Raw genomic sequence first — 17,327 nt, forward strand, 5'->3', positions numbered from 1 at the left:
ATTACATTTAAATTTAGTTACAAAAAAACATATAAAAATTATAAAAAAAAAATTACACTTGAATTTAGTTACAAAAATCTTTATATTAAAATTTGAAATTGAAATTTATTGCTATGTTGTTTAAAAACTTTAAAGTTTTATATATAAAAAAAAAAAAGAAAAATTGAATTATGTAAAATATCATCATTGTATTAGCTTAAGTCTTTTTATTATATTTTAAAAAATTTCTTTTAGTTTTCAGTTTTTTTTTTAGTTAATTATCTTATTTTTTCATTTATTTATTTTTAATTCCTTATTTAATATTGTTTATTTTTTTTCACTTTTCCTTTTTTATATATGTTAAGTATTTTTATTTTGAATTTGATGTCATAATTATTAATAAAACAAAAACTCTTTATCGATGTGTAAAATGTATGTAAAGTATTTCAAAAAACTAAAACTACAGAGTATAGCGTGACATGATGATTAATCTACAACATACAAATAATTGGAATAAATATATTGAAATATCTTTTTTGTGTACCGAAATGTACTGTAAACTAAAAGAAACAAAATATGCAATTTTATTTTTAATTATTTTCCACAATTATTTTGAAAAATTGGTGAAAAACTTCTGCTGATATTTTAGGTTAGGTCGTTAATTTGACCGTTAGATTGCCGTTGAGTTTTTGTATTAAAAACACGAATCAGCTGATCCGTCACATTAAAGTAAAACCCAGTCAAACATTTTATTTAGGAAACAACAACGACAACCATAGCAACAAAATATTATTGACTTTATTTATTTTCTTAAATATTTTTGCTATTTTTTGGGTAGTATAACAAGTTTAAAGAAAATTTAACAAAGTTTAAACAAGATTTGACATTAGAGAAACAAAAAAATATGTTTAACAAAAAAATTAAGCCACAAACAATGCAAAAGTTAAAACAAATTAATTGCTCAATGAAGGACAATGAAGGCAAGTCCAGCTTAAAAATTATACTAAAAACTCTGAATTATATGTAATTTATACTACTTCTTTACTTTTTTAAAGAAATCTCCCTAGAAAGACAAACACAAATAAATAGTATTATAAGAATAATGCAAGAATCACTGGATAAATTGCGGATTTCACTAATATTACCGCAAATTTTTGAAAATTTTCTTACCGTACAACAACGTTTAAGGGGCTCACAATATGAAATGTGTATAGAATGGTTGCAGAAATATATACAGGAAAAGGTACAATAAAGAACATTTATATAACTTTATCATTTCTAATATTTCTTTATTTTAGAATATGGTTCCAGCTAATAACCCTCCACCTCATCTAAATTATCGTTTAATTAAAATTATAGATTTCTTTCATGAAAATTTGCAGTTATTTGAATATTTTAACGATTTTTTAAATGATCTAACAACAGCTGATAAATCTCTGATATACACATTTCAATTGCTGCTTAAAATAACCGAAGAGCGTCTAAAGAAATCTGCCATATCGGAACTAAATAAAGAGAAACGTATACACGAAGTCTATCATGAAAATCAAAGTATACAAAAGAATATTAAAGGTAAGCATATCAAACTTGATAAAGTTTCGAATAAATTCCATTTCTGTCTTAAAACCAGTTTTCCAGAATCTTTTGAAAAGTCAGCGTATAAATTTGAAATGGAAAATGGCGGCCAAGGATGGCATTATACAGAAATATGAAAAAGATTTGGCCACTTGTAAATATGAAAACAATATAAAGATTAAACAAGAAATGTAAGCAATTGTTTAAAACTAAAAATTTTCTTTATAAAAAAACACAAACTAAAGCTAACTTATCAAAATTTAAAGAGTACGCTCCAGTCGTCTTATCGGACAAATCCATGCCTCTAGTGTGCTTAAACAAAAAGAACTAAAAGAAGAACTTGAGCGTATCAAAATAAGTTATGAACAGTTATTAAAAGAAAATTTAAAACAAGAAAGATCAGCTAGAGACGAAAAGTGAGTAGTTTAATTTTAAACACTAAAACCGATTTATCATATTTTGTTCAATTTTACAGAAATAAATTACTTCTTCAATTGCAAGCTTTAATAAAAAAGTTCGACCAAACTATGGGCGATAAAATCAAAGAGAACATGTTTCTGCAAAAAGAATACGAACGTCAGAAGAAATCATTTGAGGAATTTTTAATTGAATACAATAGAGAAGAGCTGGAATATGAACAGATAGTACGAGCCAAAGAAGAGGAGGAAAAGCGACAACATGAACAAAAAATTCTACTCTTTATGATGAATCGTTCGGCTCGTGTTATACAAAAGCATTGGCGTAAATTTAGGCGGGCCCAGAAAAAAGCCGCCAAAAGAGGAAAAAGTCGGGGAAAGTCTAAAAAGAAATAAAAATGTACTACTGACTTTATAAATTAACGAAATAAAACTATTATGCTTTGATAAAAATATCAGTTTTTTATTCAAATTATTTAGATTTTGTTGTGAAAAAGTCGTAGTTTTCTTTTGTAAAAAAAAAAACAAATAAAATATTCTTGCCAACAAACCCAAAAAAAGTTAAAATATTTTTTTTGTTCACCTTTTGATTCAAACTCAAAAATGTTCGTTATTTTATATCCCGGTTTGATTTGAATTTGTGCAAAAATAACTATTTGTTTAAATATACGCTAAAACGCAAATAGACTTTAAAGTTTCTATTAAATTTTAAAACTCTGGAAGAGATCTTTTTTAATAAGCCATTTTTGTATGTATTGTAAATCTATGTGCGATCTTTCGTGTCTACAAACAGCAGATTTTGAGAATTATTTATATAGACAAGCTATTTTAAACCAAAACAACAAAATATAGAGATACTTGTGAAGAAATTTTTATTAAAGATCTAGGTAAGTCTAACGCTTTTTATTAAGATATAGTTTTTTTAAAAATAATATGCTAGAGTTTGAATCATTAAATGCATCATTACAAATACATTTTGTTAAAAACGCTAAAAAGCTTAAAGTAAATAAAATCAATCTGGCAGTTACATTTATATTAGTTTTGTTTTTTGCTGACACAAACATTTACGTTTGTTGCCTATTAAATTACCACAAGAAGAAAAGAGACAACATTATATTCTTATAAACATAACACAATATGGCCATATGTTTGTTGACTTTAATATTTAATTTGAATATATTTAATTTTAAAACTTTTTTAACTAATAAAATTGTAAAATTCTTTTAAGAAATTATCTAAAGTTAATAATTTATTAATGTTAAAGTCATTTATAAGCTTTTTATATAAAACGTAATGCCAGCGCTACATATTTGTTGCGTATTACAATCTGGCAACTTTAGCTTATTAATGGACGATTTTTTTGTTGGAAATTTTCTTCGAATTTTCTCTTTCATTTCTAACCGACCGTTAAACGAGTCGAGTCCGTTTTGGTGAGCGGTCGTGAGTTGAAGAACACGGCTTATCACATTTTTTTGTGAAATTAAAAAAAAAAAATAAAAAAACCCAAAAAAAAATATAAAAATAAAAAATTAACAAAAAAAATTGTAAAAAGTAGCAAAAATCGAAAAAGTGTAAAAACGTAAGTTGCAATAATAAATACATAAATGAAAAACGAACAATGATTGCAAAATTTTGTTCATGGACAAAAGAAAAAAAACGTGGTGTGGCTCGCTATGAAAAAATTGAGTGAATGCAATAGCTGCATAAAGAAATTGTATATGATAAAAAGAGAAAGAAATTTTATTGGGAAATTCCATTGAAAAAATTAAAGAAATAATGGATTATTTAAACTAGTTTCAGTGTTTGCTGGAGTTAAAGTACAGAATTATATCAAAAGTATTAAGAAAAAATGTTGAATTAAAATATTTCACAACGAAAAAACACGCCTAAAAATTCATATAACTGTAGTAGTGTGATATATTTTTTTTGTTCTACTCACATTCCAATGAAAAGAACATAACGACAAAAAAACTCACTCAATTTTTCAGAGTTGCCATAACTAAGGGTGAATTTCTGAGTATTTGGCTGTTTTGAGTAATTTTTTGTTTACATTTTGTAAAACACAGCCTATTAATGTTAAAAATATTTCTTTTCTTAATATATATTTAACATATTAATAACAAATTTATTATTTCTTTTTATCTATTTCTTTACAGTTTCTTTTGAGTTTTTCCTTTGTGTAGATTTTTTATACTTCATCGGACGAGTCTTGGTTAGATTTCCCTTTCCTTCTGTTTTATTGATAAAAACAAGGAAAAAAATATTTTATCTACACTTTTTCTTGATAAACAATGAACTCTGGTGGACCAAACTATCAAATGGCTTCGCTATACGTTGGAGATTTGCATCAGGATATTAATGAAGCTGGACTTTTTGAGAAATTCTCTGATGCTGGTCCAGTACTATCCATTCGAGTATGTCGCGACATTATTACTCGTCGCTCACTAGGCTATGCCTATGTTAACTTTCAACAACCAGCTGATGGTAAGTTTTATTTTTTAATTTTTAAAAAATTTCAATATATTTTGTATAGAAATTGAAGAATTTTTTGAGTAATTTGTGTATTTGTTTATTTTTTGTAAACGTTGCAGTTTTTTTTAATATTGCCAACGTATTGTATTTACTATAGTACATAGTATAGAGTAAATTGTGTGAGGGGAAAACCATTTATTTAATTTGAAAAGTATGACTAATTTTTTTGCTGGAAATATTTTAACAAAGGGAACCTTTTTTATAGAAATTTTTTTATGGTTAAAGTGTTTTAATTAAAATATGTACAAAGCCTTCAATTTATTTATTTAATTGCATTTGCAATGCATTCAATCCACAAATTATAATGAGGTGTCTTGGAATTTTTATAAAGTTTTGTTACCTACATGTTATTTGGCTGTCTGCATTTGCATTTTAAGTGGTTATAGAAGTACCTACAACATTAAAACAACTACTTTTTAGATTTTTAAATATTATTGTATAAGAAATCTAAACAGAATTAGAAACTGGAATAAAAACTTTACATTTGTAGAAATTCGATTCCCCTGAAATAACTATAGACAAGGCCACAGCTTGTCTAAAGTTCTGAACCCTTTCTGTTTTTCTACAGTAAAAACCTTTAATCGAGTAGCGGTATTACCCCTTCAATAGTTCTTGGTACTTATTATTAGTCTTCTGGTCCTTTGTTCCAACATGTCATAACTATATCTTCTATTCCATTCTGGAACATTTCTCTTTTTGCACAGAGAGAAATAATATGATTAATTTTCTGGCACCTCTTTGACTTCAAACATCCCACAAATATCTCTTATCGATCACTTGTAACTGCATCACCTCTACAAATGTTTTTGGGACTTATTTTTAGTCTTCTAATCCGTTTATGTAGTGTTCCAGAATCGAATCGAATTGCATTAAAACTTTAAAATGGGGATTTACTTAACTTGCTTATCAGTTTGTGAACTCATAGCGCTAATTATTATTACATTTAAACTTATTTAAAATAAAGTAAAAATCTAGAGTTTGGATTTTTGATAAAAAAAAGTTAGTTTAAAACCCCAGCAACAACAACAAAGCTTAAAACCGAATATTGGCGGTTAATCTTCATTACTTTATGAAATCTGCAATCGATTTGAAAGAAACCCGGCTGGATGTTTCTTCTTGTCAGTACAATACTTTAAATTCCTAAAAATAAGATTCTCCAGCACAGGCATGTATTATACCATAATTTTGAACATAGTTTCAATTCAAATTACGCAGTTTATTTTTCAAACCATTTTCAGTTTTTAAAATATTTTTTCAACGTAAATTTTTTCTCTAAAAGTCTATATAAAATAAAAAAAAATGATAATGCAAACACAAACCCCATTTAGTTTCAATACCCTCTTAAAGAAAATAAACTGGATTTTGTTGTAGTTCTTATAATAATGACAAAATATTTGTATCTACTCATTATTTCCGTTTATTTTTTATTGTTAAACTCTAGACATCAAATCCAAATCTTTTGTCGTCTAGTAACAATATTTTCTTTCTTTAAAAAAAAAAAAATGAGGGAAAAAAGAAACACATGTTTTTTGTTTTGATAGTTCTTAAGAGGAAAGGAATACAGAGAGAAACACAGCACATGAGGAGAAAATATACATACCATATTCATGTATTTTATGTACTCTTTTCTCTAATCAAATCGTATTATATTGAGTATACAAAGTACATATATTTTACATTAAGGTGGTTGTGTTTGTTATATGTATGAATATTTCTTCTATATTTTGTAGCATAAAGAGTAAAGTTACGTTTTAATGTATCTACAGGGTAGAGGGTTTATTTCCAGCATTTCTTTATATTTGATTTGTACTTATGTAGCTGCTGATAGACAAAATGCTGTGTATTTGATTATTTTAGGTTAATTGTGTGTGTGTGTGTATTTTTTATTTAATTTTTTGCACACGTTTTTATTTCCTAACACATTTTATACATACATGTCTATTTTTGATTATTTTATGTTTCGGTTTTTTCTCTACAAATTGAAATTTATTTTAAACTGGTTTCACTTTTAAAACTAAATTAATACAAACGTGGCATATGCATTCATTCATTCATATAATTATTTCTTATACCAGTTTCTTCTTGTATTTATTTACTTGTACCTACTCCATACAATTTCTTTTATTATTTTAATAGAATACATTTTTTAGTAACACCATTTTTAACAAATACAATACTACTAATAATAATATGTATAACGACAGATACAGATAATTTTTATTATGAATTCATTACAAGTTTCCAAGGCCATTTCAAATGCTTTTAATAGTGTTGAGTTTCAATTTTTTTTACTACAATATTTCTTTGTTAATTAAAAAAATGAAATAACTGCGCATTTTTAAAACACTTTTGTTTGTTTATTTTATCTGTTTTTTTATTTTGTTATTTTTATTGGTTTTATAACTTTCACCTTTTTTTTCCTCTTATTTTTATTTATTTTTTCGGGAGGTCATTGCCTTTCTTTGGAATGCTAAAATGTTTATTTATTCATGTAATATGAAAGTGAATGTACGTACGTACATACTACTCTTCTGTTTCTTAATTTTTTTTTATTTTTTAGCTGAGTGTGAGAAAGTTTTAATTTTATAATCAATTTTCTTTATTGCCACTTGTACACATTCCAACACGTGCATCTTTTTTAGTTAATCGTGTTAAATTTATAAAATGGTTCAACCTTTTGCTCATAAACAAAAAAACTAAATATAATTGGAAGGTTACTTAAACCCTTTTAGATCATTTAGCATAGTAACAGCTAGATAGATAGAAATATATAAAGAATATTTAATATGCAACTTCTACCCATTGATTGGTTAGATTTTATTCCATTTTTAACCGATTAAGATTCATAGTTGCTAGATCAATCATCAGCTTGACTTACCATGTCATTATTTCGTATTTCTTGAAAATGACAGAAGTAGAAAAGTTACAAATTGAATAAACGAAAAGTATTTAAACTGCTGTTATAGTTCTAATGTTGTCAAAGGGCTTTTTACTTAGGAAAACTCAAAGTAAATTAATAAAGTAGCATCACTTGAACAGCTGACTATTTTTTTTAAACTAGATAAATAAAGCAAATTGTCAAAGTTTGTTTTGAAAATTGTTAACATTGTTTACGTCGCCATTTTTAAATTGTGTTTTGCTATTTGTTAAAATTTGTGAAAAGTTGAAAAAGTGAATTAAAAGTGGTTTTAAAGTAGTTTAAAAGTGTAATAAATTGTATAATATATAATAATATAATTAAATCGTTAATATTTTTAACTTAAAAGTAATATTTTTTATTTATGTTTTGTTCACATTGTTGTTCAAGGAAATTTTATTTTGACACAATCTTAAATTATTCCAAAAACAAAATACATGTGGTTGTTGTAGATGTTATTGTACAACAAGAGATGTCGCTACTTTATTAATATACTTTGGGAAAACTAACATTTTCAGCTTTATTTGCAACTTCTACCCATTGATTGGTTAGATTTTATTTCATTTTTAACCGATTAAGATTCATAGTTGCTAGATTAACCATCAGCTTGACTTACCATGTCATTATTTCGTATCTCTTGAAAATGACAGAAGTAGAAAAGTTACAAATTGAATAAACAAAAAGTATTTAAACTGCTATTATAGTTCAAATGTTGTCAAGTGCTTTTTACTTAGGAAAATAACCTTTTCAGCGAGTATTTTGTCTTTATTTGCAACTTCTACCCATTGATTGGTTAGATTTTATTCCATTTTTAACCGATTAAGATTCATAGTTGCTAGATAAATCTTTAGCTTGACTTACCATGTCATTATTTCGTATTTCCTGAGAATGGCAGAAGTAGAAAAGTTACAATATTATAACCCAAAAAGTTTTAAAATTGTTGTAATAATTTTAATGATGTCGAGAGATTTTTACTTAGGAGAAATAAACTTTGTCACTCTAGATTGATAGTCCTTTTTGTGTCGTACATATTTTTATGGTTGATGTCTTTATTTGCAACTTCTACCCATTGATTTGTTAGATTTTATTCCATTTTTAACTGATTAAGATTCATAGTTGCTAGATCAATCATCAGCTTGACTTACCATGTCATTATTTCGTATTTCTTGAAAATGACAGAAGTAGAAAAGTTACAAATTAAATAAACAAAAAGTATTTAAACTGCTATTATAGTTCAAATGTTGTCAAGTGCTTTTTACTTAGGAAAATAACCTTTTCAGCGAGTATTTTGTCTTTATTTGCAACTTCTACCCATTGATTGGTTAGATTTTATTCCATTTTTAACCGATTAAGATTCATAGTTGCTAGATAAATCTTTAGCTTGACTTACCATGTCATTATTTCGTATTTCCTGAGAATGGCAGAAGTAGAAAAGTTACAAATTTATGTTTTAAAAGATTTCAATGAATTAGTTGTTGTAACAGTTGCTTTACTTATGATAAAGGGACTTTCAATGATCCACTTGCTAGGTTTTTATATTTGATGCCTTTATATGCAACTTCTACCCATTGATTGGTTAGATTTTATTCCATTTTTAACCGATTAAAATTCATAGTTGCTAGAAAAATCTTCAACTTGACTTACCATGTCATTATTTCGTATTTCCTGAAAATGGCAGAAGTAGAAAAGTTACAATATTATTAGAACCCAAAAATTTTTAAATTGTAATAGTTTCAATGTTGTCGAGAGTTTTATTACTTAGGAAGAATAAACTTGTACATGTTTTTATGGTTGATGTCTTTATTTGCAACTTCTACCCATTGATTGGTTAGATTTTATTCCATTTTTAACCGATTAAGATTCATAGTTGCTAGAAAAATCATTAGCTTGACTTACCATGTCATTATTTCGTATTTCCTGAAAATGGCAGAAGTAGAAAAGTTACATTCATATTAAAAAAGTTCTGTAGATTGTAACATTTTAGTGTAAAGGACTTGTATCTATTTGCAACTTCTACCCATTGATTGGTTAGATTTTATTCCATTTTTAACCGATTAAGATTCATAGTTGCTAGAAAAATCATTAGCTTGACTTACCATGTCATTATTTAAAATTTTCTAAAAATGACAGAAGTAGAAAAGTTACAAATAACAACTTTAACTACTAAACACTTTATACGCTGTACCTATGTACATATGTAGGTTTTGTTTAATTTATTACTTCACATATTTTCTCAACACCAATTGCATTTTAATTAATTGTGTAACATTTTTACTTTTAGCTGAACGTGCTTTGGATACAATGAATTTTGATTTAATCGGTGATAAGCCTATTCGCATTATGTGGTCTCAACGTGATCCCTCATTGCGTCGTTCCGGCATTGGCAATGTTTTCATCAAAAACTTGGACAAGAGCATTGACAATAAGGCTATATATGATACTTTCTCGGCTTTCGGTAATATTTTAAGTTGTAAAGTAGCTACCGATGATAAGGGTCAATCCAAGGGTTACGGATTCGTACATTTCGAAACTGAAGAGGCCGCCAATAAAGCCATTGCCAAAGTTAACGGTATGTTGTTGAACGGTAAGAAGGTTTACGTTGGCAAATTCATTCCACGTAAGGAACGCGAGAAGGAACTCGGCGAAAAGGCTAAATTGTTCACTAACGTCTATGTCAAGAACTTCCCCGACGACGTTAATGATGAAAAATTGAAGGAAATGTTTGAGCCATACGGCAAAATTACCAGCTACAAGGTCATGACCAAGGATGATGGTAAGAGCAAATGTTTCGGTTTCGTTGCTTTCGAGACCACTGAGGCCGCTGAGGCTGCCGTCGAAGCCCTTAACGGCAAAGACATGGGTGAGGGTAAGACCTTGTATGTTGCTCGTGCCCAGAAGAAGGCCGAACGTCAACAGGAACTCAAACGCAAATTCGAAGAATTGAAAAAGAAACGCCAAGATTCCGTCTATGGTGTCAATTTGTACGTCAAGAATTTGGATGACACCATCGATGATGAGCGCTTGCGCAAGGAATTCTCCTTGTATGGTACTATTACCTCCGCTAAGGTGATGACTGATGAAGAAGGCCGCTCCAAGGGCTTCGGTTTCGTCTGCTTCGTCGCTCCCAATGAAGCTACTTGCGCTGTCACTGAATTGAATGGCCGTGTTATGGGCTCCAAGCCTTTGTATGTTGCCTTGGCCCAACGTAAGGAAGTACGTAAGGCTCATCTTGCTTCTCAATACATGCGTCACATGGGTGGTATGCGTATGCAACAATTGGGTCAAATATTCCAACACAATGCTGCTGGTGGTTTCTTCGTACCCACCATGGGTCCCGGTCAACGTTTCTTGGGTCCTCAAGTGCCTACACAAATGCGTAACACACCACGCTGGGCTACTCATGTGCCTCGTCCAGCACAAGCTGGTGCCGCTCCCGCAGCTGGAGGCTTCCAAAATGCCGCCATGGCTCCTGCTGGTACTGCTCAGTACCGCCCACAAGCTGCCGGTGGTGCTCGTGGTCAACCACAAGCTGTTCAAGGCGCTCATGCTGCCGCTGCCAACACCATGCGCAACAGCGGTGCTCGTGCTATTACTGGACAACAATCTATTCCAGCTCCTAACATTGCTTTGGCTGGTCCTCCTTTGCCAGCTGGTGCTGCTCAACAACGTGCCGCCAACTACAAATACAACACCAATGTACGCAACCCAACAGTGCAACAGGTTCCAGCACCCCAACCTGTCCCACAAATGCACCAAAAGGGTAAGTGTTCTTATCTCATTTTTCTCATCAAAAGAATGTTGCAATTTATATTTACTTGATATATTGTTTACTTTCATTTTAGGAACCGAGAAGCTTTTGGCTTCTTTGTTGGCAAATGCTACTCCCCAAGAGCAAAAACAAATTTTGGGCGAACGTTTGTATCCAATGATCGAACGTATGCATCCATCTTTGGCCGGTAAGATCACTGGTATGTTGCTGGAAATCGAAAACTCCGAACTCTTGCACATGATTGAAGATCACGAAGCCCTTAAAGCCAAGGTTGAAGAAGCCGTTGCTGTCTTGCAAGTTCACAACGTTCGTGAAACTGTGCCTACCAATTAAACAAAGGAAAAGCTTGAAAGAAACCAAAAAAATATAAAATTTTAAAAAAGAACAACTACAGCCAACATAATTAAACAAAAAGTTTAGTAGCAAAACACTAACTAACAGCAAACAAAAACACTTTTTAAAGCTACAAAGCTCAGCAAATTTCAAACATATTTTTTGCATTATTTGTATTTTCATTTCAATCATTTGCCATCTTAAAATCTACTTTCTGTTTTTATTTTTTTTTTTACAGTTTAACATTCAATTTATTCAAATGTCCCCATAAAGCAAGTCTCACAAGAAAAACAAATTGGTTACGCTCAGCCTTTCAAAGGAATTTTCAAGTTCTGGCTGTTGCAGTACACTTTAATGAATTCCCACTCTCTTCCTTCTCCTATACATGAACTATTTTGAAATTTAATTATGTTTTTCATGTTATTGAATAAATTTTAATTTGTCGTCCTCAATATTAACAACTTGCTGCTGAGTTTTAACAAAAAGAAAACTTCTGTTTACTTTGTTTTTATCCTTTCAACACCATAAATGAAAAGAATTTTTTAAATTAAAAAATATGAAAAAATCAACAAAAAAATCGAAAAAATAAAAACTTTAAAAAATTGAAAACAAAATATGAAAATGCATAAAAAATATTAAAAAAAAGAACAAAATATAACAACAACAAAGAAGAAAAATTAAAACACGATTGTTTGCTACTTGAAACAAAAAATTTATTAAAAGAAAGAAAAAAAAACATAAAAAACCCTTACAAAAAAATCGTAAAATTTTAATAAAAAATTTAAATAAAAAGTAACAACCTCAGAAGGTTAAAAATATATATATAAAAATCACAAAAAAATTTAAAAACATTTTTTGAAAAATCCAAATAAAAATCAGCAAAAAACTTGCAAAATTCAAAAAAAAAAAAGTTAAAAAGAAACAAAACGAACACCTTTTTGAAAAAGAATGAAAAAATACAAAAATGTAGCTGCTTTTTTTAAAACACCACTACAGAACACAACCATCCAAAATTTCTTCTTTTAGTTTTTTGTTTTGTTTTACTTTTTTCTTTTCCAAATGTTAAAGTTTTTCCAACACCTTGAAAATGTTCTTTCTGCTCTCTACACTACCAATAACTACTGGTTTGTGTTGGCTGAGGAGCATTTCTGCAAAATAATTACTTGTATTTTATTTTTTCTAAAAATATTACAACAACAAAATACAACAATAACCAAGAAACGAATTGGAATTTTATGTTTGTACTATAACATAATCTACATAGGATACAGCATTACAACAATATTATTATTATTATAATTACTCCTTGATGAATTACATACATTTTTTATTTTATTTATAATATTTTTGTAGTATTTTTCTTTTAAATTACTTTTCTTTTTTTGTATTACAATATACACAACATATACATAACGCTATAACAAAAACAAAAAATATCTGAAATATTTATAAATTCTATTATATTATAAATGCATTGAAATCCCATTGAAGACACACATTTTTTAATAAAAAACAAAAATAATAAAACAAACAACAAAAATAAAAATATATATAAAATTCCACTTCGGCAGAAAAAATATTGATGTTTTTATTTATATTTTAAGGAATATGAAGGCGTTAAGTTTCTTATATAAAAATACGAACTTAGAATTTTAATACATTGTCATTAGGGGTTTTTATGCGAAATATTTCGGAATATTCTCTGGTTTAAAATTCAGATATTTCTAGAAAATGGTTTTCTTCTGGCAGATCCTTATATCCGGGTTTTCCGATTAGGTTCCAGAGCTTCCATACTATTAGGATAGTGTGGATGCTGAAGCTAATCAACTGATGCGTAGACAATAGATTCTCATTTTAAAACGTTTAAATGCAACGTTAATTTCGGAACCCAGTTATCGAGCAAAAATGAAGTGCGTGAAACACTTGTACATAAATTTAAATTTCTTGTTTAAATTTTCAAAAGATCGCAGATATTTCAGAACTGTCTATTTATAACCAACAATTTGGTCCATAGTAATCAAGGGTAGGAATATGATTAAAATTTTGAGAAAAAAAACTTGATTGTTCCTATATATTTTTGGAAATATTTCAGACAGTTTTATATTTTTAAAATATAAATCATCCAAAATCCCGATTTTCATCACTCGGATCCCGATATTGTTCATTATTCACCCCTATTCTGCATTTCAATTCGAATCGAAATTTTCTCCGTTGGCAAATTTATTATTCTGAATTTCGATTCGAAGCTAAGTCACTAAAATAACTTAGAAAAACATAGTTACGATCATAATACAGAATACACACAATTTTAAAGAAATGAAATAAAATGGAATTGCTTCTTCTATTTCTTACGATTCAGTTTTTTCTTGGAATACCAATTTTCGATAGTAATTCGTAATCGAAATGCAGAATATTTTAAAACTTTAAAAATTACTAAGGCGGCTTAAAATAGATTTTAATCCGACACCGACATTTTTAGTGTCAGCTACCAACGACGTTAATGTAAGTCGCCGCCGGTCTCTGTAACTCATTTGTTCGAAAATCATCTGTCGTCTTAAGTGATGTCAATTTTTTCTATTTATATACCCGCTACAAAATTTTTATAAAAAATTTCAAGTTTTGTTTTTATTCAACTATAGGTATAGGATTTCTATAAAAATTTGTAAAATATTACAAGGAAAAATACAAATATATAGTTTTTTAAGCCAAAATTTAACAAACTTCAACGATAAATTGCCTAAATTTCCGCTAATAACATACCCGCTAAATTTATAACAAAATCGCCGATTTAAAACAAAACATAATAAAATTGTCAACACAGTTTATCATCTATATTTATTACCTTTGCATAAATTTTCGTACAAATTTAGGTAAACCATTGAAAAAATCGAATACTTTTCCAGAACTCACTATATACTACGTCTTAATAATTCTATTCTAGACTTGTGTGGAATTTCATTTTATCAAAATGATTATCTCACGTTTCGCCCAATTAAAAGCTGCTGCAAATGCTACAAATTTTTCAACAATGAGACAACTAGGTGGTCGTACCATTAGCGAAATACAAAGACGTAATGCGACACATTTTCGTAGTGGTGCCTTGAAGCCTAAACCCGAGGAAATGCCCTTTGGCATGATGGGTGTAGTGTGTGCTGTTGTACCTGGTCTTTTTATTGGAGCAGCCATTAGTAAAAGTGTAGCAAATTTCCTAGAAGAAAATGATTTGTTTGTGCCCGAAGATGACGATGATGATGAAGATTAAATGACTAATATGGTTGTGGACGAGACCCATACACATCATATGCACAGCGTTAATTGTCAAGACAATAGCACAAAATTATTATTACTGGAGCACAACACTAGTCATATTGTTATATAGTGAATCTTAAGGCGAAGTTGTAAAGAAAAAAATCAAAAAATCATACAAGGTTATGTTGATGATGGTAATATTTTTTTTATAAATAGACTACTATTTAAAGTATTTAAACAATCCTTGACTAAATTTGAATTTTTTTAATAATATCCTAAAAATGCATATAAACAAATACCTATAATCTCAAACTTTGTTTTCTTATTTTGTTTTGTACTAAATAACTTCCGTCTCTTTCTAATTGAACAAACATTAGTACAAATGTTTGCATGTGTGTACATATGTTTGTGTAAATTTAGTAAACCGTTAAGTCTTTCTTTTATCCTTGTTCTTTCTCTCTTTTAAGCTTAATGTTTGTGAAAATAATTGCGAAATAATTGTATTTACTTTAAAGTGAATTAAAAAATATCAACGAAATAAATAGTTTATTGATTAATTGAAATAAAGTGAGTGTTTTTTTAATTATAAAAAAAAGAAAAAATACCTATAAAATAAAATTTGCAAAGTTTTTTTGGTGTTTTAGAGCAGTATTAAAAAGGTAAGCCGCCATTTTCCGGAATTTTTATATCTTTATAATTAAAAAACTACATAGGCTAAAAAACCAATTTTGATAGAATATTGAATTTCTAATTGCTACAAGCCCTATTCCTTTCGAATATCACATTAATTACAGTGATAGCTGATATTAGATTATCTGTACTGTTTTACATTCCGCTTGGAAAGGTTTCATGTCTGTAGTTATTAGATATTTGGTCGGACATGCTTAATTTTGTTTGTAATAATTGTTCGCTAGATCGCAATTGGTTATTTAAAACTGAGTCTCATAACTGAATATCGTAGCAGAGTTAGTTAATAAGTTTGATTTTTCTAATTAAAAAGGGTTTTAATTAAACAAAATCCACACACGCGATTGACACTGAAAATCTCTTATCTTAGTTGTCAGCACGCAATTGCCCGCAGCTACAATAAAAAGGATTCTCAGTGTATCCACCACACCACAATATATACCAATTCAGTTTAGTTGCAACGTTAGCCACAAAACATGTTAAAAACGCCTAGCTTTTGGGAAAAACATAAAGACAACATTTACATATTTGGTCATATTTATGCCACACTCTACGGTTTGGTGGTCATCAATTATATACCAAAAATATCTACCAAGTCCCTTAAACACTATGCTGCTGTAATTTATAGTCACATCGTAAGCATCTTTATAATTGTCATATTACCCATTTATTTTGCCTTCAACCTAAATAATTTAGTTGAGACCAAAGATCGTCGTTGGCAGCTGCAGTTGCTGGTTAATTTTTCCAATACTCTTATAAAATATTGTACAATTATTGTTACATATATAGCGAATTTTGTCCATTACAAAGCTATACGCTCCGTAACGAAACGCCGCCAACGCTTAGAGGATGATTTCAATAAACGCTATAATGGTGCGGAAATGCCGCGTAAACGTTTTGAATTTATGCTGCTCTTTAAATTTGGTCTAATTAACGCCATGATGGCGGTACAAATAGCTCAGATATTATATCAATATTATATGGGTTCACATCCAGTGCGTGTTTATTTCCAAATTTATACCTTTATACTGTGGAATTATACGGAAAATATGGCAGATTACTTTTATTTTATCAATTGTTCTGCCTTAAAATTTATACGCCAATTACAGCAGCAGGTACATGGCATTTTAAGAGAAAATAAATTGTATTATTATTTTAAATTGCGCGGACAACGTCGAGGAACTCTTAATCATTTGTGCGGTTTACTGAGTGATTGTTTGGAATTTCTTTCTTTGAAATATCTGGACATTTATCATTTATATGAGGACAGCGTTAAAATGCATCAGTTTCAAATGTTGGGCCTAATTTTAAACACCTTAATTAGTAACTTAACTAACTTGTTTACGTTATTTAATTTGCTGTTTAAGCACTCGTCTATGGCCGATAAAATACCCGATATTGTGTTAAACTTTGTATTCGCCATTATATTTTATATTGATACGTATATTGTAACGTTAATTAGTGATAGAATTATTGTGGAAATTAAGCGCACACAAGGTATAATGAGACAATTCTCGCAGTTACCCATGTTGGATAAACGATTAGATGAGACGGTATGTTAATTTTTTATTATTAAAAATTGCCAATAAACAGAAGAGTGAAAAATTTGTTTTCTTTAAAATTTTAAATCTTTATTACTTCTTTCCCTTTTCTTAAAATAGAGCGAAAAGTTTTCCTTATTATTACTGACATACGAAGGTCGTTTTCGTATTTGTGGTTTGTTTTATTTGGATCGCCATTTAACATATTTAACAGCAGCCACTGGTTTTTCTTATTTTATAACACTTGTACAATTCGATATAAATTGGAGTAATTTAAAATAAAGCCTTATAAACGTTTATTTATTATCATATTTTTTCATTTAAATTGG

The 17,327-nt window shown here is 28.9% G+C and overlaps 4 protein-coding genes across 5 annotated transcripts; all 4 read left to right on the forward strand.

Moving 5' to 3' along the window:
* The first annotated feature begins 740 nt into the window (after positions 1-740).
* Positions 741-2,454, forward strand: LOC119600611 (dynein regulatory complex protein 10-like). Its single transcript, XM_037950989.1, has 6 exons — positions 741-959; positions 1,035-1,222; positions 1,278-1,551; positions 1,610-1,745; positions 1,821-1,970; positions 2,030-2,454. The coding sequence occupies exons 1-6, from the start codon at positions 884-886 to the stop codon at positions 2,364-2,366; spliced, it is 1,161 nt and encodes a 386-aa protein (XP_037806917.1). The 5' UTR covers positions 741-883; the 3' UTR covers positions 2,367-2,454.
* Positions 2,440-13,067, forward strand: LOC119600610 (polyadenylate-binding protein). Of its 2 annotated transcripts, none has more exons than XM_037950988.1 (4): positions 2,440-2,857; positions 4,127-4,454; positions 9,701-11,179; positions 11,262-13,067. In XM_037950988.1, exons 2-4 carry the CDS (start codon positions 4,262-4,264, stop codon positions 11,519-11,521), a joined length of 1,932 nt encoding a protein of 643 aa, XP_037806916.1. In that variant the 5' UTR covers positions 2,440-2,857; positions 4,127-4,261; the 3' UTR covers positions 11,522-13,067. The 2 variants fall into 2 exon arrangements, with proteins under 2 accessions (XP_037806916.1, XP_037806915.1); XM_037950987.1 differs by lacking the exon at positions 2,440-2,857 and adding an exon at positions 3,282-3,549.
* Positions 13,068-14,131: 1,064 nt separating this feature from the next.
* On the forward strand, positions 14,132-15,082 carry LOC119600613 (essential MCU regulator, mitochondrial). The gene is made up of 2 exons (XM_037950990.1): positions 14,132-14,391; positions 14,463-15,082. Exon 2 carries the CDS (start codon positions 14,490-14,492, stop codon positions 14,781-14,783), a length of 294 nt encoding a protein of 97 aa, XP_037806918.1. The 5' UTR covers positions 14,132-14,391; positions 14,463-14,489; the 3' UTR covers positions 14,784-15,082.
* Positions 15,083-15,933: 851 nt separating this feature from the next.
* On the forward strand, positions 15,934-17,280 carry LOC119600639 (gustatory receptor 10a). Its single transcript, XM_037951022.1, has 2 exons — positions 15,934-17,010; positions 17,119-17,280. The coding sequence occupies exons 1-2, from the start codon at positions 15,934-15,936 to the stop codon at positions 17,278-17,280; spliced, it is 1,239 nt and encodes a 412-aa protein (XP_037806950.1).
* The last annotated feature ends 47 nt before the right edge of the window (positions 17,281-17,327 follow it).

Source organism: Lucilia sericata, unplaced genomic scaffold (genome assembly GCF_015586225.1).
Source record: "Lucilia sericata isolate MDLA Ls3-8-SP2 unplaced genomic scaffold, ASM1558622v1 Contig000118F_arrow, whole genome shotgun sequence".
Taxonomy (NCBI): Eukaryota; Metazoa; Arthropoda; class Insecta; order Diptera; family Calliphoridae; genus Lucilia; species Lucilia sericata.

Excerpts from the sequence above, each read along its gene's own strand:
- LOC119600611 (XM_037950989.1), top strand. The coding sequence starts at position 884 with ATGTTTAACAAAAAAATTAAGCCACAAACAATGCAAAAGTTAAAACAA. Across the intron at positions 1,746-1,820 it reads ATAAAGATTAAACAAGAAAT|AGTACGCTCCAGTCGTCTTA; the intron begins GTAAGCAATTGT and ends CAAAATTTAAAG. Across the intron at positions 1,971-2,029 it reads AGATCAGCTAGAGACGAAAA|AAATAAATTACTTCTTCAAT; the intron begins GTGAGTAGTTTA and ends TCAATTTTACAG.
- LOC119600610 (XM_037950988.1), top strand. The coding sequence starts at position 4,262 with ATGAACTCTGGTGGACCAAACTATCAAATGGCTTCGCTATACGTTGGA. Across the intron at positions 4,455-9,700 it reads CTTTCAACAACCAGCTGATG|CTGAACGTGCTTTGGATACA; the intron begins GTAAGTTTTATT and ends TTTTACTTTTAG. Across the intron at positions 11,180-11,261 it reads CCCACAAATGCACCAAAAGG|GAACCGAGAAGCTTTTGGCT; the intron begins GTAAGTGTTCTT and ends CTTTCATTTTAG.
- LOC119600613 (XM_037950990.1), top strand. The coding sequence starts at position 14,490 with ATGATTATCTCACGTTTCGCCCAATTAAAAGCTGCTGCAAATGCTACA.
- LOC119600639 (XM_037951022.1), top strand. The coding sequence starts at position 15,934 with ATGTTAAAAACGCCTAGCTTTTGGGAAAAACATAAAGACAACATTTAC. Across the intron at positions 17,011-17,118 it reads ATAAACGATTAGATGAGACG|AGCGAAAAGTTTTCCTTATT; the intron begins GTATGTTAATTT and ends TTCTTAAAATAG.